Raw genomic sequence first — 26,324 nt, 5'->3', positions numbered from 1 at the left:
TAAAAGAGAGGGAATTTAATTTAAAAGAGGTTGAACGAAGACAAAAAGGTAGTCTTGAATCCAGGGAAAATTCGGGTCAGGAAGAATCTGAATTTAGCTCAGGACCCAGTGAAAATTTGTTTAAATGTATACAGGTTCTTCCTAAGTTCGAGGAAAGGGACGTAGAGGCATTTTTCATATCTTTTTAAAAAATAGCTGAACAGGTGAAATGATTGAAAGAAATCTGGACACTGCTTATGCAAAGCAGGTTGGTCGACAGAGCTCATGAAGTTTATGACATGTTTCCCAAGAGGCTTCTGCAGATTATGAGATAGCAAAAAAGACTATTCTCACTGCGTATGAGTTCGCCCCTGAAGCTTACCGTCAGAAGTTAAAATAACTTATGAAGATTGGCTGGGCATACATATGTAGAATTTGAGATTGAAGCAAATTACTTTGATACGGGCATCAAAGATGGAAACCACATACGAGAACCTTCAAGAATTGATTCTCTTAGAAGAGTTTAAAAACGCCATTCCTTCAGTAGTGAGAACTCACAGATAACCTGAAAGTTTTGAAAGCTAGGCAAGCAGCGGGAATTGCTGATGATTTTGAGCTTGTGAATAAGCCAACTTCTTTTGTCCATCACCCTCATAAACCAGAGAAGAATAGAAAGTGGGAGATTGAAAGGAAGACAAGTAGCTGGGGACAAGAAGGAACAGCTGGGAATGCCCCAGGATCACCTGCTTGGATCAGAAAGGAAGGTGCTGAGGGCAGAAGTGAGGTTCGCAAGCCAAAGTGTTATAATTGCCACAAAACAGGTCATCTTCGTTCAGAGTGCTGGAAATTGCGAGGTAAACGCATTGGACTTGTTGGGGTACGCAAAGCTAGTGCAGAGGAAAAGACTCTGACTGAGAGTATAACAGATCAGGCGACAGCTGTGAAACCAGATACTAAAACTAAAATGAGTATACAGATTAAGAATAAAATACCCGAGAGTTATAATGAATTTTTGCCAAAGGGGAGAGTAACTCCATATCCTGTAAGTGAGGCAGGAAAACCTATTATACTCAGGGACACAGGAGAAACCCAAACACTCTTGCTGGGGAAAGATATAAAGTTTCCACCAGAGAGCGCCTTGAACGTTAAAGTTTTAGTTAATGGAACTGACAGGGAGTATATACCCATACTTTTGTATAAAGTATGTCTAGAGAGTGACTTAATATCTGGGATACTAACTGCAGATGATGTCCACAGTTTGCCAGTAAAGGGAATTGATCTACTCCTAGGAAATGATTTGGCTGGATCAAAAGTATCAGTTTCCCCTATAATTGCAGAGGAACCAAGTGAAATTAAGGAAACGGAGCAATTACAGGAACAAGTTCTGGGAATATTTCCTGTGTGTGTAGTCCCTCGATCAATAGCTAAATAGGAGCTATTGCTGGAGGTAAAAGGGGTACTACAAACAGATAGCCAAGTATCTGAAATCTTATTTGGACTATCTAAATCCCCAAATAAGATGTTTAACAGATCTTCTAACATTGCAGCACAGCAAGCTGATCCAGAGATATACCGAATGGCATGGAGAGCTCTGTCAGAAGCTGAGACAAAAGGAGGCAGAAGGCTATTGTATGGCAAATGGGGTTTTGAAGAGGAAATGGAGACTGCTTCATAGACTTGCTGACGAAGACTGGACAGTTGTTGAACAGATAGTGGTACCACCTAAATATCGCGAAGGATTATTCAGGTTATCACACAACAATCTTTTTACAGGACATAGGGGAATTCGGAAGACCAAATCACACATAAGCCAACATTATTACTGGCCAGAAATAAAAACAAGAAATGCTGGAACCACTCAGCAGGTCTGGCAGCATCTGTGGAAAGAGAAGCAGAGTTAACGTTTCGGGTCAGTGACCCTTCTTCGGAACTGACAAATATTAGAAAAGTCACAGGTTATAAGCAAGTGAGGTGGGGGTGGGGCAAGAGATAACAAAGGAGAAGGTGTAGATTGGATAAGGCCACATAGCTGACCAAAAGGTCATGGAGCAAAGGCAAACAATATGTTAATGGTGTGTTGAAAGACAAAGCATTAGTACAGATTAGGTGTTAACGGACTGAATATTGAACAGCAGCAAGTGCAAACCTGAAAAAAAACAGTGGGTAAGCAAACTGAACAAACTAAGATGAAATGAAATAAATGCAAAAAAAAAGATTGTAAAAAATGTAAAAAAGAAAAAATAACTAAAAATGAAAGTAAAATGGGGGGCTGTCATGCTCTGAAATTATTGAACTCAATGTTTAGTCCGGCAGGCAGTAGTGTGCCTAATCGGTAGATGAGATGCTGTTCCTCGAGCTTGCATTGATGTTCACTGGAACACTGCAGCAATCCCAGGATAGAGATGTGAACATGAGAGCAAGGGGGAGTGTTGAAATGGCAAGCAACTGGAAGCTCAGGGTCCTGCTTGCGGACTGAGCGGAGATGTTCCGCAAAGCGGTCACCCAGTCTGCGCTTGGTCTCCCCAATGTAGAGGAGACCACATTGTGAGCAGCGAATACAGTATACTACATTGAAAGAAGTACAAGTAAATCGCTGCTTCACCTGAAAGGAGTGTTTGGGGCCTGGGATAGTGAGGAGAGAGGAGGTAAATGGGCAGGTATTACACCTCCTGCGATTGCAGGGGAAGGTGCCATGGGACGGGGACGAGGTGGTGGAGGAGTGGACCAGGGTGTCGCGGAGGGAACGATCCCTTCGGAATGCTGACAGGGGAAGGGAGGGGAAGATGCGACTGGCAGTGGCATCACCCTGGAGGTGGCGGAAATAGCGGAGGAGGATCCTTTGGATATGGAGGCTGATGGGGTGGAAAGTTATTACTGGCCAGGTCTTACAAAGGACAAGAGACAATTTTGTAGGGCACACCATACCTGTCAAATGGTGGCAAAACACAACCTACCATAAAACCGGCACCACTAGTTCCCATACTAGTGATTGAGGAACCATTTAGCAGGGTCTTAGTAGACTGTGTAGGACCCTTGCCAAAAACAAAAGCGTAACATCAATACATACTTACTATCATGGATATGGCTACTCGATTTCCAGAGGCCATTCCTTTGAGGACAATTACTGATACAGTAGTTGTAGAAAAGTTAACCCAATTCTTTACGAGATATGGGTTGCGACTTGAAGTTCAATCAGATTAAGGTTCTAATTTCAAGTCTATGATATTTCAAGAAGTCATGCATAATTTGGGGATTAAACAGTTGAAATCTTCAGCATATCACCCAGTTACAGGGAGCTTTAGAGAGATTTCACCAAACTCTCAAAACAATGATTAGAACATACTGTCACATGACTGGGATAAAGGACTAGACTTTCTTTTATTTGCCACCAGAGAACTCACTGAATGAGTCTACAGGCTTCAGTCCTTTTGAATTGGTTTACGGACATGAAACAAGAGGTCCTCTAAAACTTATAAAAGACAGATTCTTAGAACCAAAGAATGAATCTTAGGTATGTATCTGTGTTCCAGGAAAGACTCTCAAAAGCTTGCGGTGTAGCTCAGGAACACCTTAAAGCATCCCAAGCCAATATGAAAAATGGGCAGATGAGAATGCAAAAGCCCGTAATTTTCAACCGTTAGTGATGGTAACAACAATTAATGTTGTTATCATTACAGGGAGAACCATTAAAAGCATGGTTCAGTGACACATATAGAGTGATCAAAAGAGTGGGTAAGGTAGATTACTTGATTGACATTCCTGATCACCGAAAGAACCGGTTACATCACATCAATATGATAAAGCAATATTATCGCAGGGAGGAGGATAAGCCAGTACAGAAATGTCAGGTAACCAGGACTGTTGAGAAGGAAAAGGATAGTGAGGATGAGGCAGAAGCAGGCCTAGGAAATTCTCAGATTGAACATCCAACTATTAGATTAACGAATATAGAATGGGTTGGAAAATTAGACAATATGCTTTTGCACTTAGAGGCAAAACAGCATGAAGACCTAAGCAGGCTTTTCACAAAGTTTCAAAGAGTTTGTAGCGGCAAGCCAGGATGTACAACCTTAGCCACACATGATGTTGGTATAGGGGGAAACCATTCCTTTAAAACAATATCCTTGCTGCTTTGGTCCAGACAGGCTCAAGTGGAAGCAGAGGTCCAATGCATGCTGAAGGGCAGCTTAGTTGAACCTATTCAGGACAGCTGGAATTCACAGGTGGTCTTAATACTTAAACCTGGTGGAACAGCTCAAACTTGCATAGACTTTAGAAAAGTAACTGCGGTGAAGAAGGCAGACTCATACCTAAATTCTTATTTAGACTGTATGGACAGAGTGGGTGACATCATGTATCTAAAAAAAAAGACAAATGTGTTGGAAGGATACTGTCAAATTCCTTTGACACCCCAGGATAAAAAAAAAGTCAGCTGTTACACCGAACAGGGTTTTCCAGTATCAAGTGATGCCACACAGGTTAAGGGGTACTCGAGAAACTTCTCAGAGAATAGTGAACCCTGTAGTGGTCAGTTCACCTGGCTGAGGTGATGGACAATAGGGATACTTGGAAAGAAAACATGAAACAACTGGGAGACTATGCTTGGACATTTGAAATGGGCCAACTGGGACAACCTTTGGTAAATTTAAAGCTGAAAATGTTCTGATGGAACTTGTTGCTGCATCCTAACATTTTAGAAAAATTGTATATCTGTATATCAGGGGAAAAATTTTAGTTTTTTTTCAATTTCTATTTGTTACATTGTAATGAAATGCATTTCGGGAATGGCATTGCATTTCACCAGGGGCGGAGGTGTCATGATCCTGTTTTTTTCCTCTCTCCTCAGGAAATATGCAGTGTGCCTTTAAGGCTGTAAGAGATCAGTACTTCTTTATGGCAGCCAGCTTCAGAAGTTACCAGAAAGTGCATCTTAGTTGCCCTGGATACAACCATACAGAGAGGGAGAACAGGACATACAATGTTGCCGTTTGACTTTGAAAACTGTTCTGAGACAGCTGGGTCAGAGGCTGTTCTGGCACATGAAGGGAAGAGGAGAGCTCTCCCTCAGTCTATTTAAACCCTATTTATTATTCCCTCTCAGAATTCTGAAAAGTCAGCCAGATTAATTCTTTGTTACATAGCTATTTATTGATCTGCTGTGTTCAACGCTGGAAAGAGGAGCAACACTTCAACTGCTGAATGTCCTACCATTGAAGGACCTGTTTTTTCCATCAGACAACAGTGAAGACTTCAAGCAACCTTGGATGGCTTCTACACTGAAGATTCCATTTCGGCAGGAACGTAAATCTGCAAAGACTTTATTGTTATTTCTAATTTTGTCAGGCAGCCAATTAAGCACCAAACTATTGAAAGTTTGGTTTTATGTAAGCAAATGCGGGAGTTAGATTTTTAAATAAGTTGTAAGGTCTTTAGATATTGGTTTATCTTATTAGTGTTTAAGATTTTAGATTTTTTCTAATAAAGTTAATTTGTTAATTTCTAAAGATACCTGGTTTGGTTCACCTCATTTGGTGAGGGGGGGGGGGGGTGGTGGTTGCTAGTTTGTTCAATTCAGCTGCTGCTTTCTTTGATTTAGGAAAGCTTAAAGATATGTATGATGCAACCTGTGGAGTGACACGACTGAACTGACAGTGCTTTGCTCCCACGGCAATCAGAATCATATATTTTGATTGGGGTTTTCTCTTGAGTGGTCATGCCATAACAGAGTTAACAGGTTTAAAACTAGGTTAAAAAGGTTTTGGGCCTAAATTGTCTGGAGTTTAGAAGAATGAGAAGCCATCTAACTGAGACATACAAGATTCTGAAAGGGCTTGCTAGGGTAGAAGATAAGAGATTGTTCCCATTGGTCAGGGAATTTAGAACACTGGGACACAGTCTCAGGATAAGGGGTCAAACATTCAGGACTGAGATGAGGAGAAATTACTACACTCAAAGGGTTGTGAATCTTTGGAATTCTTTCCCCCAGATGGTTGTGGATGCTCCATCATTGAATACATTTAAGGCTGGGATAGAAAGACTTTTGGTCTCGCAGGGAATAAAAGCATATCTGGAGTGGGCAGGAAAGTGGAATTGAAGCCCAAGATCAGCCATGATCGTATTGAATGGCGAAGCAGGCTCGATGGGCCATATGGTCTACTTCTGCTATTTCTTGTGTTCTTGTGTTAAAAGCAAGGAAAAATGCCAACGGATTCAGTACAAGGAGGACATAAATTATAAATACAAGAAAGCAGTGCTGCAACAGTACAAAGCAGTGGTCAGCCCTCGTTTGAAGTATTACAACAGATTTATGATCAGATGTGACAGATATACATGTATGCGACTAGCATGGGGGGGGAGGGGGCGTGGTGGAGGATGATGGGTATGTGCAGAATGCTGGGAGTAAGTCTCATACCTACCCTGCACTATGATTGCAGAGTCAGGCCGTTCAGTGCCAGGCTCTAAAGAGATTATTGAAGGCTCTTAGGAGTATGTGAAATCCTCCTAAATAATTTGAGGTGTAAGACTTTCTGCATGGTTTCTCCCAAAAATGCGATGTTATCATTGAAGGTCCAAATAAAATGGCCGCATATGCTGGTTTGTTTGTGTGGGTGCGATTTGGCTTTTTTTTTTGGGTTGTTTTGTTGCACACTTTGTTTTGCATTGGGACTTTTTTTCACCCCCTAAGCATCTTAAGCTGGTACAATGGGCAGTTCTCTTGCTCTTAAAGAGCTAAGGGACAAGGAAGAGAGTTCCACAGGAATATAAAATGGCTAGTCCCATCAAACTGATCAATAAAAACACCATAATGCTCATCTACCACATATGCCAACCCATTCTGCCCCATAACAAATGAACTCTGCACAACAGAATTCAAAACATTCACTCAACACGTGTTATAAATTAGAGTCTCTTTTCGTTTCCCACCCGCCCCCTCCCTTAATGCATTCAGATGGTGGCTGCGACGGGCTTGTATCTTGTATTAAATAGTAAAGTTTGTCCTCCGTACTACCCCAGTAGGAGGAGGATGTGAGGTGGCTGACTGCTTGATCTCAAAGGCTGGCTCCTGAGGTGGCGGTGGCAGCCCTGTATTCCACAGACAGGCTCACGAGATGCCAAAGATGATGCCATATCTGAGGCAGTCCTGGCTACTTGGACATGTCCTTACAGAGTGATTCTTACACTCTTTACAGATACTATGAATTGGTGTTCAGAAAGCAGAAACCTTTTATATTCAGACCCTGGAACTCAGTATCTGAGATAACCTTGAGCAGGCCCTTTATTCAACATGTTCCTACTCCTCTGATGCAACCTCTACTTGTGTTTTCTCACTCAGGCTCTGTTTGATGTGTTGTTCCTTCCTCAAAGTCCATATCTAAATCATCTGAGGTTGATGTGTTAGAGGTTATTGAATGATTTTATGTCCTAAAAGACAATATGCTTGCGGGAGTGGGTGGCTCTCTATCACCTTGTGTGACAGAGGCTGGTAACTCCTTCGGGACACTGATTGAAACACAATCAGCACACTTATTACTATTGGATGATTAACGAACTGTACAAGTGACTTGCCAAAATATGGTGTGCTCTGATGCTGGGTGTATTCTAAGTTTAATAATAAAGAATACAGGAGGGTCTGAAAGATGAGGGGAGAGATAGAATAAGCAATGATAGGAGGTGCATGAGGCTTCCCAGATGACTTTATCCAACTAGCTCTACAGATTCCAGGGCCACTATTTAAGGGTCATTTCAGCTAAGTTAGATGCTTCAGAATGGTTGCAGAAAAAGGCATACAATATAAGGGAGAGGCAAAGAAACAAAACAAAAGTGGTTAAGTGGTGGAAATCAGATCCACCCAGACACAACAACAATACAAGTGGCCATCCGGTCTCCCAAAACATGCAAAATGAAAGAGAAAACTTGAAGGGCCAAATGGCCTACTCCTGCTTCTATAAACAATATGATCACACAATAATAGTTATTTAACATAGGAGGTGTTCCCTTCCAAAGTATACACACTCGCTTTCCCCATCCCAAATATTCAATTTGGACCTTAAATCCAGTAACTATTGCTTTAATAAAACAAACCGATTAACATGCTATGAAAAACTGGAGAATACAGTACACGCACTTTGGCATCTCCCCTTCCCCTACAGCATGTGATGTATATTTACATAACTCAGCATACATAATTCCTGAATTACCCGAATTATAACTATGTAGATACATATTACAGTCTACCACTGATAATTCAATTTTTTTTTGCACTGAAACATTGAATCGTCCTATAATTTGATTTAAAATTAAACTGCAAAGATGATATTTCAAACCAAAATACTGAATCGTTAGATAATTTAAATTAAGTGACTGAATTGAGTAGACTGTTGATGGCACTATTTATGTTGAAGGAAACTCGTTGGGAAAAAGTGCTGTTGCTTTAAATTGTTACTTCACCTGCGTACTGTACAAATTTCGATCTGTTTTAAAGTTCCACTCATGTGCAGGATAAGTAAAATACACAGCAAGATTATCAACTTCAGAAAGAGAAACGACCGGCTAATATCTCGGCGAGATCTGATCAAACTACTCTCTCAGGCACATTCACCCGCCTTCTTCAACCGTCTAAGGCATAAGTTCTGACTCCCGAAATCCCTCTCCTTCTTTAAGATGCTTTTAAAAAGCAAACTCCGATCAAGCTTTTGGTCAACTTTCCCAAAATATCCAACAAAAGACCATTTTTTGTCCAATTTCACTCCTGGCTTTGGGATGTTTTGCTATGATATAGGTGCTATATAAATTCTAATTAATGTTGTTCTCGTTCAGAAAATGACCTGTTGGTGGACTCTATTTTCCGTTATTTTTAATTTGCAGATTGCTGTTTTTAAGTACAACCAATGCAATTTCGTGTGACCACGCGTTACTGCGTCAGCTAGGCTGCACCCAAACTAAGCCGGCCTTTAACGACCGACAACAGTTGTAATTTGTCAGCACTGGAGGGAAGAAGCGGAGGAACATTACAGGCCGACTCCGACCGGACTACTCACTTGATTAGAACTGTCCCACCAATTACAGTCCCCGCGATCGATAGCGGCAATATAAACTTATTCATTGCTCTTTATCCTGATCAGTAAATGCCTGCCTCCACAACCCCGACTCAAACTCCAGTCACCGCCAGGCCATTAAATTCAATTAATGCACGAATCACCACTGAGATTCGACCAATCAAATCACCTCAAAGACGCAAGCGCGTTTGGGGTGTGGATCTCTGCGGAAAGGTGCAAGCGCGTTTGGGGTGTGGATCTCTGCGGAAAGGTGCAAGCGCGTTTGGGGTGTGGATCTCTGCGGAAAGGTGCAAGCGCGTTTGGGGTGTGGATCTCTGCGGAAAGGTGCAAGCTGGTTTGGGGTGTGGATCTCTGCGCAAAATCCCACGCGCAAAGCAGAGCTCTCTGGGAGATGTAGTCCTTAGCCAGGTCACTTCCTGGACTGCAATGTGACCACTCGTTGTCCTCCACCATACGTCATCATATAAAGACTTAAAATAAATTAAAATTTAGGTGAGTCGTTTCCCTGGAAGTAAGTGTTAGTGAAAGTCCTGCATTTGCATATAGAATGGTTACAACACAGAAGGAGGCCATTCGGCCCATCGTGTCGGCGTGGGCTCTCCGCATGTGCAACTTAATTATCCAGTTCCCTTTCGAAAGCTATGATTGACTTTGCCTCCAACACCCTCTCGCAGCGCTTTCCAGATCTTAACCACATGCTGCATGAAAATGTTTTTCCTCATGTCGCCTTTTGCCATTCATCTTAAATCGGTGTGGTCTGGTTCTCGACCCTACCGCCAATGGGAAGTTTCTTCCTATCTACTCTGTCCAGACCCCTCATAATTTCGATCACCTCTATCAAATCTCCGCTCAAACTTCTCTTTTCTAAGGAGAACAATCCTAGCTTCTCCAATCTAGCCAATATATTTTATCTAAAGACCTTACTCAATGGTCTCTATGTTGGTGACAAAATTAATATTTTAAAAGTGTCAAAGAAATTGAAGGTAAGGGTGTTATTTTGTGGTATCTAAATCTTAAAAAATTAGGCATTCATCACTGACCAGGAAATCCTTGGGTACAGTATTCCTCCCTGCCAGGTTGCTCTGATGTCAATTGCGGGGATCATCCGGAGTAACTCCAATACCAACAATTGGGAGGTGGGACTTAAAACTGCTCTGACAATTACTCCAAATGTGCCGGGCTTTAAGGAAGCACACTATAGGCTGAGATTGAAGATTTCTGACCTGTGGCCTGGAGTGATTCTTAGGCAATTTGGAAGTCATTCACCCACTATTTTAAAAAAAAGACATAAATTTATATGATGTCTTCCATAGTTGCTCCAAAATACAGCCAATGAAATACTTTGAAATGTAGTCACTGTTGTAAAGGAAATACAGCATCCAAATTGCACACAGCAGGGTTCCACAAAGAGCAAAATGACTGGATTATCTGTATTCGTGATCTTCTTCTTTGGCCTCCTTATCTCGAGAGACAATGGATAAGCGCCTGGAGGTGGTCAGTGGTTTGTGAAGCAGCGCCTGGAGTGGCTATAAAGGCGAATTCTAGAGTGACAGGCTCTTCCACAGGTGCTGCAGAGAAATTTGTTTGTCGGGGCTGTTGCACAGTTGGCTCTCCCCTTGCGCCTCTGTCTTTTTTCCTGCCAACTACTAAGTCTCTTCGACTCGCCACACTTTAGCCCCGCCTTTATGGCTGCCCGCCAGAAGCAAAATACAGCAGATGCTGGAAATCTGAAATAATAACAGAAAATGCTGGAAATATTGAGCAGAACTGTCCCGATGAAATGTTTTCGGTTTTCTCTGTTTTCTCTCCCTAGATGCTGCCAGATCTGTTGAGGATTTCCAGCATTTTCTGTTTAAGTGATGTTGGTTGAGGGATAAATATTGGTCAAGACATGGGGGAAACTCCCCTGCTCTTCTTCGAAATAATGCCATGGATCTTGTACGTCCACTTGAGAGTGAAGACGTGACTTTGTTTTAAAATCTCATCCGAAGGACAGCAACTCAACAATGCAGCACTCCCTCGCTGCTACACTTAAGTGTCAGCCTAGATTTTGTGCTCAAATCTCTAGAATGGAATCTGGATCCACAATCTTCTGACTAAGAGGCAAGAATGCTACCCCCTGAGCCACAGCTGACACCAATGGTGCCAGTCCAGAAAGCACAGGAATATTTCCTGTAATTTAGATTATTATAGTGGTTTAGCAAGATAGAGACCTTACTCAATGGTCTCTATGTTGGTGACAAATTAATATTTTAAAAACATCAAAGACATTTAAGATATGGTTGTTATTTTGTTGTATCAGAAGGGGAAATATGGACAGGTATGCCTTCACCTCATAAAGAGGGCAACCAGAAAAAGAAATCAACATGGCAACATTCAGTCTGAAGGAAAAGTCAAACAAAGTAAACTCAGACCAAACTCAGGAAATTTTATTGAAGATGCCTAGAATAGATGTAAGTCACAACTTTCATTTCACTTTTTGTAATTATTGGAAAGGGGTTTTAGATTTAACTTGCTGAATGTAACCAGAGTGAAGCAGAACACCATGATCTGCCTGCTGAGAATTGCTAAGTACATTTCTCAGTAAAGAGATAAAGAAACATGCAGAAATTACACTCTTTTCTGACACCAGTCTGGAAGCCACCTCTATGCCTTAAATAAAGTTTCCAGTGTGGGAGGAAAAGGCACACCAATTAATGCACTCAGAGTGCATCCATTTACAACGCAGAGTTTTGGAAGACAAATGTTACCAAATTTTACCGAAGGACCATCAAGGCAGAATGGAAATCTGATGATAATTATAATGAAACCTTAAAGGAGTTGTGATGTAGCATTCAGAATGTGAACCAGCTGTTAATGAATGTTACATGAAGTGCAAAAGACCACATATTGAAGGAGCACCCAAACCAGTTTATCTCTCCAAACAACTAGTAAAGAAGGTAACAACAAATTATAAATCCTGTAGTAGAAATATCGGTACAATATTATATGAGAAAAAAGATGTAAAGCTTACTGGAACTGATGAGCAGCAGAAACTAGTTATGTCATTTTCAGCAGCTGAGAAGAACCAACACTACAATTTCAATTGTTGGACATCATCAAACTGCCAGTTAATACCTGGAGGGGACTTAGAGAGAAAATGGTACCTACAAGAATATGAAAGCTAAATCTAGAGCATCAAAATTACCCATGTACAGACAAAATTTTAAAAAACTAGTTGATCTCGTGTTGCGCAAAAGAAAATAATTTTTTCAATTCTCTTCATGTACCTGTCTTATTGCTTGTTTCACTTGGTTTTCTTTTTCTCTCTGCATTTCTCATTATGTTTCCCTCTTTTTTTTCTCAATGGCTGTCAGACATGTTTCATTGTCTCTGTATTTCTCTGCTTGTCTTTGATTCCCCTCCACTTTCCCTCTTCCACTTCCTATACATCCCATCTTCTCTCTGCCACCCCTGTCTTCCATCTGCCTCACTTCTTTCTTTCTGTTTGTCTTTTACTCTGTTCCACTTACCTGTCATGGAAACCTGGAAGCTGATTAAAGACATACATATTGTACGTCTTTGACACTTTGAAGTTTGACGGGACATTTTTTCCACACATTGCCCTGGCGCTAGATGCAAGACTTTTTTGACAAATAAGACAATCCGTAACATCAACTGTGGAATTATTGAATATATTTGAATCAAGTAAAGCTTTACAAGTTGTTTTTCTTCAAATATGTGAATGTGCAAGGTGGTTGATTATTTTTCCAATGTCACAAGACAGTATATTTTATAAGAAGACAGTATATTTTTAAAAGTTAAAAGGAAATAAATTGGTTATGTAAATCTCCAGCAAAGTCGTTAAGAGTTTTGTTAGGTAACAGCATCAGGTTCTATGGAGCAAAGGCAGGTAAGTGGAGTTGAGGCACAGATCAGCCATGATCTAACTGAATAACTGAACAGGCTCAAAGGGCTGAATGCATTATTCCTGTTCCTCTGTTCTTTTCATTAACACTGAAGGTTGCACATATATAGATAACCCAATTGCGGTAATTGAAGAGACTGTGAAACATTGGTAATAAAATACCCTGCTGAAACAATAATCAAAAAAAGGAAGTATCTTGTACTAAAAGCACTCCTGTAGACTTTACTTCCTCTATAAAATGACTTGGAAGTTTCTTCCAACTGATGAAATAACTTTTCAACTAGCAATGAATGTGTTGCTTAGTAATCAGTATTGAAACCAAATCTTTAATCCTTAGAACTAAGTATTCAAAATGCTGAAAATCAAAAATAAATATCTAAAATGTTAGAAAAATGCACCAGGCTCATTAACATGTGAATAGAAAAAAAGGACAGGTTAATATTGCCAATGAAAATTCTTTATCGTCTTTCAGAAATCCTTCTTCCTTTTCCTGCTCTTGATTTGGAGAGAAGCAGATACAATAGACATAACCACTGAATTTCTGCAGCTGTGTAGAAAGATTTTTTATGCCTTTCAAATTTTAGTTGTAATTTGGAAGTAACTTGGCAATGTCACTCAGAGGGGCCACGAGAGTGAGTTTCTGTCGAAAATGAAAAATGTCACAGTACTGTAGTAAAGGACACTTTTCTGGGTCATCAAGTGTATGGAGAAAGCAACAAATATTCAGACATTAGTGCCTTACCTTACAAGAAGTGCGATGTCAAACTGTCAATGTTAATTAAATAATTGTAATGTGAAGGACATGCTAAGGCACCACTGGTTGTTCAGCTTTCGTTTTGGCAGGAGATCAGAATTCTGGGTGAATTGGAATACTCATCACCCATGAAAATCATTGCATCTGAAAGTTTTACCAAGACACAAACCCAACTGCTCTAATCTGTTTTAGAACTCCACATTCGAATCCCTTCAATCAGGTTTCCATCCCGGAAACGGCAGTAATCAAAGTCACAAATGACTTCCTATGCGACTGTGACAAAGGTAATTGATCCTTCCTCGTCCTTCTCAACCTGTCTGCAGCCTTTGACAAGGTTGACTACAGCAGCCTCCTCCAATGCCTCTCCACTGTCACCCAGCTGGATGGGACTGCTCGCGTCTAGTTCCATTCTTGTCCATCTAATGTAGCCAGAGCATCACTTGCAAAGGCTTCTCTTCCTGCTCCCGCACCATTACCTCTGGTGTCCCAAAAGGATCTATCCTTGGCCACCTCCTATTTCTCATCTACAGGCTGCCCTTCAGTGAAATCATCCAAAAACACAATGTTAGTTTTCACATGTACATAGACAGCACTCAGTACTAAATCACCACCTCTCTCGACTCTTCCACTGTTGCTAAACTATAAGATTGCCTATCCAACATCCAGTACTGGATGGGCAGAAATTTCCTCCAAATCAATATTGGGGAAACTGAAGTCATTGTTTTTGGTCCCCGCTCCAAATTCCGATCCCTAGCTACCACCTCCATCCCTTTCCCTGGCAACTGCCTGAGACTAAACCAGACTGTTCACAGACTGTCATATTTGATCCCAAGATGAGCATCTGACCACATATTCATGCCATCACTAAGACTGCCTATTTCCGCCTCTGTAACATCAAATGACTGCCTCAGCTCATCTGCTGTTGAAACCCTCATTCATGAATTTGTGACCTCTAGATGTGACTATGCAAATGCATTCCTGGCTGGTCTCACACATTCTACCCTCTGTAAACTTGAGATCATTCAAAACTCTGCTGCCCATGTCCTAACTCACACCAAGTCCAATTCACCCATCACCCCTGTGCTCACTGATCTACATTGGCTCCCAGTCAAGCAACATCTTGATCTTAAAATTCTCATCCTCGCCACTCCCATTCTCTGTAAGCTTGTCCAGCCCCAAAAACCTCTGAGATTTCTGTGTTCATCTAATTCTGGCCTCTTGAGCATCCCTGATTTGAATTGCCCTAAGCTCTGGAATTCCCTCCCTACACCTCTCCATCTCTCTACTCTTTCTTCCTTTAAGACACTTATTAAAACCTACCTCTTTGACCAAGCTTTTGGTCATCTGATCTAATATCTCCTTATGTGGCTGATGTCATATTTTGTTTTATAATGGTCCCGTGAAGCACCTTGGGACATTTTATGATGTTAAAGGTGTTATATAAATATAAGTTGTTGTTGTTGTTTATCAGAGTTCTGAAAGGAGGAGTCTGTGCATTGGTGTTGTCCTGTTTTTTTAATGGAATAGATGCATCCAGTGTGGGTTTGTAGCATTTGAGTTTTCCTTTTAGTCCTTTTCAAATCCGAATCTGTCCAGAAACTTCAAGGAATATCTGGCCTGTGGTTTCTGATCCAGTTGCTTTGTACCCACACAATCCGGTGAGTGCTGACCTAAGCGATATTCTGGCATTAGGCTCATTTATGTGTTGTTGGCAGGCTCTCAGTAGTTTTTGTATCACTTCCATGTTACCCAGCTAAGGTGTTAGAAGAGGAAAATCTCCCATCTTGCCTAGTACAATTGATTATTCTGTGATTGATTGCACACGGCAAAGTGACCTTTTAAAGTTTAACCTTTTTTCCCCTCTACCTTAGCAACAATGAGTACAGGAATGAATTGGCCCTCAAGCATCCAACATTGAGCGTGTGGTGTCTGCCAGTACACTTGAGGCCTTCCTCAACTGATGGGCACAACAGGGATGGGAACGTTTGACAGACACGGGCAATAATATATTTAAGTTATAAGTTTGCTTTGTTTTATAATTTAATTTTCTAATAGTTGTGCCCCTTTAAAAGAGGGCACTTTTGTTTGTTTTTGTTTGGCGACACTGGAGCAACCCAATGTCTCCATGCCAAGTCAGTAAATATACTCCTGCTGTTGTTATATTTTTTAAATATGCCTGCCCATATTTGGTGGACAATTTCAGAGTGGGAGCAGATAACAGAAACCTAGTGGAATAAGTCCCAAGTTGATCTCCTTCCCCAACCTTGCTAGTACCAACTGAATGCGCTAATTGCCAAAGTTAAACAAAACCCATAGCACCTTTTACAACCTCAGCACCTCCCAAAATTCTTCACAACTAAGTAGTCACTTTTGAAATGTAGTCATTGTTGCAATGAAGGCAAACATGACAGCCAATACATGCACAAATGTCTCACAAACAGTAATGATATAAATCAATTATCAGATAATTTGTAGCGGCGGTATGGTTGAGAGATAAACGCAGCTAGGAGAACTTACCAATCTTCAAATAATCCATGGGGTATGTTCCATTCACTTGAACAAGTAGACAGGCCTCAATTAACCTGTCATCGAAATGAGATCTCCAAGAGCTGTACTCTCTCAGTACTGCATTCAAGTTCAATCTAGCTTATCTACTCAAGTCCTAAAGTAGAACATATAAGCTACTATGATGAAAGAGTGCGATCACTGAGTCAATTTGATACTTTAAAACTTAATATAAAAATTTAGACTGACGAATCAGCTGCCTTGCTATGCCATATGGCAAAAAATAAATCCACTATACATAACTGACTGAAATTAGTTTTAAAACCGTCACGCTTTCAGAAATTGAATGGCACACGAGTTGGGTTGGATTGTCTTCAACAGGTCAGATTGTCCCTCGTGGCTGTAGTAATAATGCCCAGAGCAAAGTCAAAGCACAAAGTAATGAGCACCTCAGTTTATGTGCCAGCTTTGCAGTATACACCAATCATTCCGTAAGATCGTCCACTCAGTAATCCCACACTCATTAAAAGCTGTGCCATGTACACTGTATACTATGAATGTGAGTGAACATGCTGCAATTGCAATGAAGACAGGACTCTATTTCCCAGAATGCACGGAGTACGGCAGCGCAAACACAGCGACCTTTCCTCCTGTTCCTTTTCCGCGTTGGGCGAAAAAGAAAATGCGGCCGCCCGTCGATCCGGCCGCATGCGCAGTTGTTTGAAGCTCTCAAGTTTGAAGACAACACACGGGAGATTTTTGTTATTTTACAGTAAAGAAGCGATTTGTTTCCTCTTCACAGCCGGCATTTGGCGCGCAGGGTTGGCCTTCAATATGTAACCGTGGGAGTTCACATCAGTAGAAAGGGAGTTTAAAAAAAAATCGGGATTTGTACTTGAGGTCAGCTGGCGATTTGCCCCCTCCCCTTCTCTCCCCTCCCCCGTGTTACAGGGCGACTGTTGATTTTTGGTCTCGAGCCGTCTCGAGATCGCGTCGTCTCTCCGTCTCGAGCCCGAGCCGTTGGTTGGCTGGTCTCCTCGTCTCTGTTTGCTCCGCAACCGAATGGTTATCCCGGCGTGCGAGAGGCGAGCGGGAGTACTAGCGACCACAGCGGAGGGGGTGGGGGGGAAAGGGGAACGATCACTTCGAAACTTTCGGGGAGGGGGAAGAAGTGGGGTGCAGTGACTGGAATGAGAGGCGGTTGGCGAACGCTTGAGAAATAGCGAAGGTGGGAGGGAAGAGAATAATTTCGAGATCGGTTCGAGGAGTGGCGATCGAAGAAGGAAACATCCAATCTTCTTTCTGACTTGAAAAGGCTGCGGGTGCGCGTCCGGGGGCCGGAGGCAGCACCATGCAGCAGCCACAACAACAGTACGATTTCTTCAGTGAGGACAATGCACCCAAATGGCGGGGTCTGCTCGTCGCTGCTCTACGGAAGGTAAAGCCTGCCCCGAAGGTCTTATATGTGCTTAAATATTACATAATGCAATTACGAGATTTATTGCAATTTGTTTTTTGATATCAAACTGCATTGTGAAATGCGAGGTTTGACGTACCGAAACAACGACTTGGTATTTTGATTCTTTCGATAGCAATTTTTATAAAACCGTTTTTACAAGCTTATACTGTAAAATATTTAGTTAGTGGGAATGGAGAACTATTTGAAATGAATATGTCGTTTCTTCTACTGTTGTTAACTGGTTCAACAAATAAGTTGCATGTTAATTTAGTGAATGTCTTTGTGGAATAGTACAGTAGGCTTGGTTAATTTTGCTGATATGATATTCTCCTTGGAGAGCAACTTTTTCTGTGTAGTATTTGAGCACCAGCCATCGTGTTAATCACAGAACTATGAGACTTCATACGTCACCCTATTGATCGATAATTTAAGTCAAATTTTATCTGTTTGTTTTGTTCTTAGAACAAGTGATGTTTTCCTTCTGTTATTGCATTGCAAATTACTTTGTTGGAGGAAGGTAGGGGCGTGGGGGGTGGTCTTGGAATCAGTTGTCTACAAGGTGCATATTCATCATGTGGTTTTTGCCTGTGGATTTTTGGACAGTGAATAGGATGAAAGTGACTGCGAGACTGAGATTTCAAATTCTGCTCTTGTGCGTCTCCATTTTAGCGGAGTGTTCGATTTAAGACAAATTATCGAGCTTATGACTGAAAAGGCAGCCTAATGTTTGGAGGGGCTGTTGTACAAACGAAATGAATCTATAGGGAACAAAGAGGAGGTAAGGCACACGTTCCCAATCTTTTAGACTTCTCCACTCTGTCAGAACTCGGTTTTGGAACATCATTTTAGTTAGGTATTTAAAAAAAACGCAAATACAGCTACCGAAATGTAAATACGACAAAATGAAATGCACAATTCTTTATTTTACGGAATAAATTTTCTGTTTTTTAAAAATTGTGGTTTACCCTGACTCTTCTGAAGGTTGGTTAGCATTTTATTTCTGGGATCCTCTTGACCTCAGATGTAAAGCTGACGGTCTCAATGAATAGTTGACATGATTAGTGTAAGAGTAAAAACCAACTTTATGCCTACTAAACAATTAGAACTTCAATGTGGCAGTTGATGGTACACATGGCTGTGCATTGGGTGAGACTTTGAAGCAAGAGGTAATTAGTTACGCCGCGTCAGTTATATACTGTTGCAAGGAGGAAAATCTCTCATTTGGTCAAATAATAGTTAAACAACAGAATAGTGCGAGTCTTACAATGCATGACCTAATCTTTCAATTACTAGTGAGTATGCTTTTAAATATAAAAACATCTAGGAAATGAATTACAAAGTTTCTGCAGTGAAGTGTCATTCTGAATTTTGTAAATTAAATTAATTTTTTAAACATTTCTGAAATGCTTAGATTATATTCAGAAATTGTTAAAGCTTTTTTCTCACTTTTGTGTTCTCCAGAAATTCTTTTGATTAAGATACTTGGCAAAGAACCGGAGGGGAATTGAGTTTTTAAAAATTTATACAGCGAGCTTTGTTGTGATCTGGAATGCACTGCCTGAAAGAGTGCTGGAAGCAGGTTCAGTAGTAACTTTCAATAGGAAATTGAAAAGTAAAGATTTGTAGGCTATGGGAAAGAGCAGGAGAGTGGGACTAATTGGATGGCTCTTTCAAAGAACCGGCACAGGCACAATGTGCTGAATGACCTCCTTCTGTGCTGTGTGATTGTATTATTCCATGAATTACAACCATGGAATTTATTATTCCATCTGTTTTGTATGTGTGCAGGTCCATAAAGAATTTGGATCTTAACACATTGACATTTCTTATATAGTAAATTCCGAACTAATTTCACTGATCTGCAAGTTTTACCACCTGGAAAGCTCTTTTTAGTGTAAGGACTTACTTGCATGTATTGAATCTACTTCAGTGTATGATTGTAAAAATTCTAATGGAATTCTTGATCTGCAAAGAGTTACTGCTAGGTCTTCAGTTATTTTCTTTTTAAGATTATGGGAATTTCTAAAGTAAACATGTTAAACACAATTATAACTGTTTCAAGTATCTTGCTTAAGAATACCTGGCATATCTTATACAGACAGTCTGATTGTGAAATAATATTTTGATGGTGGGAAGTTAGTTTCTTGAACCTTGTGGAGACCAACACAACAGTCTGAGGACATTAATGAAGAACCATTTGATACTTGGTCTGTCGTCTTTTTTTTCTTCTTTGGCCTCCTTGTCTCGGGAAACAATGGGTAAGCGCCTGGAGGTGGTCAGTGGTGTGTGCAGCAGCGCCTGGAGTGGCTATAAAGGTCAATTCTAGAGTGACAGGCTCTTCCACAAGTGCTGCAGAAAAATTTGTTTGTCGGGACTGTTACACAGTTGGCTCTCCCCTTGCGCTTTTGTCTTTTTTCCTGCCAACTGCTAAGTCTCTTCGACTCGCCACACTTTAGCCCCGCCTTTATGGCTGCCCGCCAGCTCTGGCGAACGCTGGCAACTGACTCCCACGACTTGTGATCAATGTCACAGGACTTCATGTCGCGTTTGCAGACGTCTTTGAAGCGGAGACATGGACGGCCGGTGGGTCTGATACCAGTGGCGAGCTCACTGTACAATGTGTCTTTGGGGATCCTGCCATCTTACATGCGGCTCACATGGCCAAGCCATCTCAAGCGCCGCTGACTCAGTAGTGTGTATAAGCTGGGGATGTTGGCCGCCTTGAGGACTTCTGTGTTGGAGATACGGTCCTGCCACCTGATGCCAAGTATTCTCCGGAGGCAGCGAAGATGGAATGAATTGAGACGTCGCTCTTGGCTGACATACGTTGTCCAGGCCTCGCTGCCATAGAGCAAGGTACTGAGGACACAGGCTTGATGCACTCAGACTTTTGTGTTCCGTGTCAGTGCGCCATTTTCCCACACTCTCTTGGCCAGTCTGGACATAGCAGTGGAAGCCTTTCCCATGCGCTTGTTGATTTCTGCATCTAGAGACAGGTTACTGGTGATAGTTGAGCCTAGGTAAGTGAACTCTTGAACCACTTCCAGAGCATGGTCGCCAATATTGATGGATGGAGCATTTCTGACGACCTGTCCCATGATGTTCGTTTTCTTGAGGCTGATGGTTAGGCCAAATTCATTGCAGGCAGCCGCAAACCTGTCGATGAGACTCTGCAGGCACTCTTCAGTGTGAGATGTTAAAGCAGCATCATCAGCAAAGAGCAGTTCCCTGATGAGGACTTTCCGTACTTTGGACTTCGCTCTTAGACGGGCAAGATTGAACAACCTGCCCCCTGATCTTGTGTGGAGGAAAATTCCTTCTTCAGAGGACTTGAATGCATGTGAAAGCAGCAGGGAGAAGAAAATCCCAAAGAGTGTGGGTGCGAGAACACAGCCCTGTTTCACGCCACTCAGGATAGGAAAGGGCTCTGATGAGGTGCCGCCATGTTGAATTGTGCCTTTCATATTGTCATGGAATGAGGTGATGATACTTAGTAGCTTTGTTGGGCATCCAATCTTTTCTAGTAGTCTGAAGAGACCACGTCTGCTGACGAGGTCAAAGGCTTTGGTGAGATCAATGAAAGCAATGTAGAGGGGCATCGGTTGTTCGCGGCATTTCTCCTGTATCTGACGAAGGGAGAACAGCATGTCAACGGTCGATCTCTCTGCACGAAAGCCACACTGTGCCTCAGGGTAGACGCGCTTGGCCAGCTTCTGGAGCCTGTTCAGAGCGACTCGAGCAAAGACTTTCCCCACTATGCTGAGCAGGGAGATTCCACGGTAGTTGTTGCAGTCACCGCGGTCACCTCTGTTTTTATAGAGGGTGATGATATTGGCATTGCGCCTGTCTTGAGGTACTGCTCCCTCGTCCCAGCACAGGCATAGCAGTTCAGGTAGTGCTGTACATTCCAAATAAGTTGGGAATGGTACGAACCCCTACTTTGAAAGTATAAAGGGTATTTTCTCATATGTGGTCGCCATGAATCCATAAACTCTCTGAAGAGTCAGGCATTGAGTTCTTTGGGTTTAGGTTCAGAACGCTGCTAACTTAAGAGTACAGCTTCTGCCATCTGCTCTAATGTCTCCTTATGTGGCTTGGTGTGATATCTTGTTTAGTAATGCTCTTGTGAAGCACCTTGGGGGTGTTCTATTATGTTAAAGGCGCTATATAAATATATGTTGTCGAGGTGCTGGGATATCTATCAGAATAACTGTGGAACCATGACCTGGGTAATTTTTCTAGGGTACTCAGGATTGTGACATCTGTGCCACTTTGGGAGGCTGAAAGCATCCATGGATTCCATCTTTGGCTGGCTGTCTAATAACAATTGTTTAGGTAGAATGACTCTGCCGTTACTTAATTTTCTTTAGAGACAATAGTTGACTCTATACTAACTACAGTTATATAAAAGCAAGATACTGCGGATGCTGCAAATCTGAAATAAAAGCAGAAATTGCTGGAAATGCTCAGCAGGTCTAGCAGCATCTGTGGAGAGAGAAACAGAGTTAATATTTCAGGGCTGTGACTTTTCATCATGTGTTCTGATGGAAAGGTCACAGACCTGAAACGTTAACTCTGTTTCTCTTTCCACAGGTGCTGCCAGACCTGCCTAGTATTTCCAGCATTTCCTGTTTTTATTTCAGATGACCATCCATCACAAAAAGGTAAAGATGACTTTGAACTATTAGTGTCTTCATTAGCAGCATCAAATCGAGTATTTTATAAAGACTCAGGAGATTTAAAGTTGGCTTACTTTCATTTTCAGCTGCAGCCACTGTATTTTGCTTTTATTTTAGTGTTTGATTCACTGCCACTTCTCTTCCAGGAATGCCTACCTTGAAGTTCTGCTCTTCTCTCCGACAGGATATCCATTTGTCTCTTTTACCTTGTTCACTTTCATTGCTTTTCGTTCCTTCCTGGTGTTCGATAAGGTAGCTACCAAAACCTGTTTTCACAGCTGCAGCTTCTTCCTCAGCGACTGTCTCCGGCTTTGACTTATTCCACGTGGATTCCAACTGAAATTCCATCCTTCATGTTTTGAATCCACCCAGGTATCTCTGAGAAATACAACGTTCCTTGGACTGCTGTTCCCGGCACTTCCTGAGATCCACACTCAGTGACATGTACACACTTGACCTCTCTCTCCAGAAGAACCAACTTGCCTTATCTCAAAGCTGTCTTCCTCTGTAGTTTCATTTCATTCTTTGTCTTATCCAACGCATTAACAAAAAACTTTTTCTCTTCCTTTCGGGTGTTAAGGAACGCAAGCTCCAACAGCTCATGGGGACTAATGCCCTCCAGGTCCTCCTTCTCCTTCACTTTCCTCTGACCCCATCCCTTCTCCTAATCTGACCCCTTGCCATGTATTTGCAATACCCTTTGACCTTCCCATCTCTGATGCTGAACAATCTGTACTAACTGCAGTTGCTTGGTGTTAAGTGACCTGGGGCATCGGCAGTCAGTGCTCCAGGTCTTGACCTTGATGTTGAGGTTTTCAAGACTGATAAATTTGCTGCTGATTCTATAGGGATTTGCACTCATTGGTCAGACAAGGCCAGTAGTACAGGCACATCTATGTCTTGGTAGGCGATGTTAATTTCATTATTGATTTTTCAACTGTGTGAAGTCCAATTTTAGCATTTCATCTCTGGCATTAGGGAAGGGACCTGAAGAAATGTGAGGTCATCAGTAGCATTTTATATTCTTGTGTTGGTCATGGAAGATACTTAGTGGGTTGTTTTGAGAAAAAAAATCAAACGATTCAGAAGATCTACAGAGGGAGCCAAATTGTTGCAAGATTAATTCTGCAGGTTCAGGTTTTGTTATAAATGAAATATGGTCAAACTACACCCCCCCACGCAACAGTTTTTTTTCTTGTATCGCTTTCCAAAACCTCTGATGCAACACACATTGTTTATGATTTTCATTGTTAGATAGCAGTAAAAACATTTACTTCTAATATTCTTTGTGCAGAACCATCAAAGAATCTGTTGTAAGATAGAAGAGTTTTGTTATAATTCATTTCCAACATGAGCAGTGCTCTGTTGCTTGATCTTTTTGTGTGTTGGAGGAATGGGGTTTGGTATCATTTGAATTAGAATTAATGTAACTCAATACACAAAAGCACAAAATCTAAATCAGGGGACATAATCACTGACCAACACAAACAAATGGACCGCTGGGTTGAGCACTACTTAGAACTGTACTCCAGGGAGAATGCTGTCACTGAGACTGCCCTCAATGCAGCCCAGCCTCTACCAATCATGGATGAGCTGGACATACAGCCAACCAAATCGGAACTCAGTGATGCCATTGATTCTCTAGCCAGCGGAAAAGCCCCTGGGAAGGATAGCATTACCCCTGAAATAATCAAGAGTGCCAAGCCTGCTATACTCTCAGCACTACATGAACTGCTATGCCTGTGCTGGGACGAGGGAGCAGTACCCCAGGACATGCGCGATGCCAATATCATCACCCTCTATAAAAACAAAGGTGACCGCGGTGACTGCAACAACTACCGTGGAATCTCCCTGCTCAGCATAGTGGGGAAAGTCTTTGCTCGAGTCGCTCTGAACAGGCTCCAGAAGCTGGCCGAGCGCGTCTACCCTGAGGCACAGTGTGGCTTTCGTGCAGAGAGATCGACCGTTGACATGCTGTTCTCCCTTCGTCAGATGCAGGAGAAATGCCGTGAACAACAGATGCCCCTCTACATTGCTTCCATTGATCTCACCAAAGCCTTTGACCTCGTCAGCAGACGTGGTCTCTTCAGACTACTAGAAAAGATTGGATGCCCACCAAAGCTACTAAGTATCATCACCTCATTCCATGACAATATGAAAGGCACAATTCAACATGGTGGCTCCTCATCAGAGCCCTTTCCTATCCTGAGTGGCGTGAAACAGGGCTGTGTTCTCGCACCCACTCTTTTTGGGATTTTCTTCTCCCTGCTGCTTTCACATGCGTTCAAGTCCTCTGAAGAAGGAATTTTCCTCCACACAAGATCAGGGGGCAGGTTGTTCAACCTTGCCCGCCTAAGAGTGAAGTCCAAAGTACAGAAAGTCCTCATCAGGGAACTGCTCTTTGCTGACGATGCTGCTTTAACATCTCACACTGAAGAGTGCCTGCAGAGTCTCATCGACAGGTTTGCGGCTGCCTGCAATGAATTTGGCCTAACCATCAGCCTCAAGAAAACAAACATCATGGGGCAGGATGTCAGAAATGCTCCATCCATCAATATTGGCGATCACGCTCTGGAAGTGGTTCAAGAGTTCACCTACCTAGGCTCAACTATCACCAGTAACCTGTCTCTCGATGCAGAAATCAACAAGCGCATGGGAAAGGCTTCCACTGCTATGTCCAGACTGGCCAAGAGAGTGTGGGAAAATGGCGCACTGACACGGAACACAAAAGTCCGAGTGTATCAGGCCTGTGTCCTCAGTACCTTGCTCTATGGCAGCGAGGCCTGGACAACGTATGTCAGCCAAGAGCGGCGTCTCAATTCATTCCATCTTCGCTGCCTCCGGAGATTACTTGGCATCAGGTGGCAGGGCCGTATCTCCAACACAGAAGTCCTTGAGGCGGCCAACATCCCCAGCTTGTCCACACTACTGAGTCAGCGGCGCTTGAGATGGCTTGGCCATGTGAGCCGCATGTAAGATGGCAGGATCCCCAAAGACACATTGTACAGTGAGCTCGCCACTGGTATCAGACCCACCGGCCGTCCATGTCTCCGCTATAAAGACGTCTGCAAACGCGACATGAAATCCTGTGACATTGATCACAAGTCGTGGGAGTCAGTTGCCAGCGTTCACCAGAGCTGGCGAGCAGCCATAAAGACGGGGCTAAAATGTGGCGAGTCGAAGAGACTTAGTAGTTGTCAGGAAAAAAGACAGAGGCGCAAGGAGAGAGCCAACTGTGCAACAGCCCCGACAAACAAATTTCTCTGCAGCACCTGTGGAAGAGCCTGTCACTCTAGAATTGGCCTTTATAGCCACTCCAGGCGCTGCTTCACAAACCACTGACCACCTCCAGGCGCGTATCCATTGTCTCTCGAGATAAGGAAGCCAAAGAAGAAGACTACAGTTCCAAAAATCCTCATAATTATTTTGGGTTGACTTTTTGCCTGCCTGTCATCAAAGGTATCCTTACATATCCAGCAAATACTGTTTTTTTTTCTTTTTTAAAATAAAAGGATATTGGATTCTAAATGGGGGAGAAAATAAATGATCGTGGGGTTGGTAAGGTTTTTAAGACCTTCTTCCACAAAAGAGTGTGGGAAGGTTAATAAAAGTATGCAACCCCGTAACACTGAATTATGGGATTGATAACCCAGTTATCTTAATGTTCATTAAATTATATTCAGCTGATTATTTTCCAAATTAGCTAATCTGAAGAAGTTTTCTATTCTCTTGACTTAAATGGGTAGTTTCTTTTAATGTATCTTTCTGTCCATAATTCTGAGTATAACAATTTCTTGAGGTGGAACACTCTCACTTATGGAAAGTGTCTGACCTGTTTGACATTCCTTATACTGTAATTACATAGTTTGAAATTGGGAACCAGTCGTATTGAAAGAAAGAAAGACTTGCAATTATGTAGTGTCTTTCATGACCTCAAGAAGACCCAAATCACTTGACAGCCAATGAAGTACTTTTTAAGTGTAGT

At 42.1% G+C, this 26,324-nt stretch overlaps 2 protein-coding genes across 10 annotated transcripts in view; one reads left to right on the top strand and one right to left on the bottom strand.

The window, feature by feature from the left end:
- LOC137376291 (retinol dehydrogenase 13-like) overlaps nucleotides 1-17,279 on the bottom strand; it is a 168,212-nt gene extending 150,933 nt beyond the window's left edge. For 2 of the 7 annotated variants that reach the window (XM_068044543.1, XM_068044546.1), the window contains exon 1: nucleotides 9,018-9,200. In XM_068044543.1, the coding sequence (XP_067900644.1) occupies nucleotides 9,018-9,082 (65 nt within the window). In that variant the 5' untranslated portion in view covers nucleotides 9,083-9,200. Of the gene's footprint in view, nucleotides 1-9,017; nucleotides 9,203-16,213 lie in introns of those variants that run through there. The other 5 variants (XR_010976160.1, XM_068044544.1, XM_068044547.1 and 2 more) reach the window with 5 other exon arrangements.
- A 69-nt stretch (nucleotides 17,280-17,348) lies between these two features.
- Nucleotides 17,349-26,324, top strand: part of LOC137376290 (son of sevenless homolog 1) — a 365,559-nt gene continuing 356,583 nt past the window's right edge. For all 3 annotated transcript variants that reach the window (XM_068044542.1, XM_068044541.1, XM_068044540.1), the window contains exon 1: nucleotides 17,349-17,639. In XM_068044542.1, the coding sequence (XP_067900643.1) occupies nucleotides 17,553-17,639 (87 nt within the window). In that variant the 5' untranslated portion in view covers nucleotides 17,349-17,552. The remainder of the gene's footprint in view (nucleotides 17,640-26,324) is intronic.

This window comes from Heterodontus francisci, chromosome 13 (genome assembly GCF_036365525.1).
Source record: "Heterodontus francisci isolate sHetFra1 chromosome 13, sHetFra1.hap1, whole genome shotgun sequence".
Classification (NCBI taxonomy): domain Eukaryota; kingdom Metazoa; phylum Chordata; class Chondrichthyes; order Heterodontiformes; family Heterodontidae; genus Heterodontus; species Heterodontus francisci.
The sequence above is the reverse complement of the archived record's forward strand: the minus strand, read 5'-3'. Positions and strand labels throughout refer to the sequence as shown.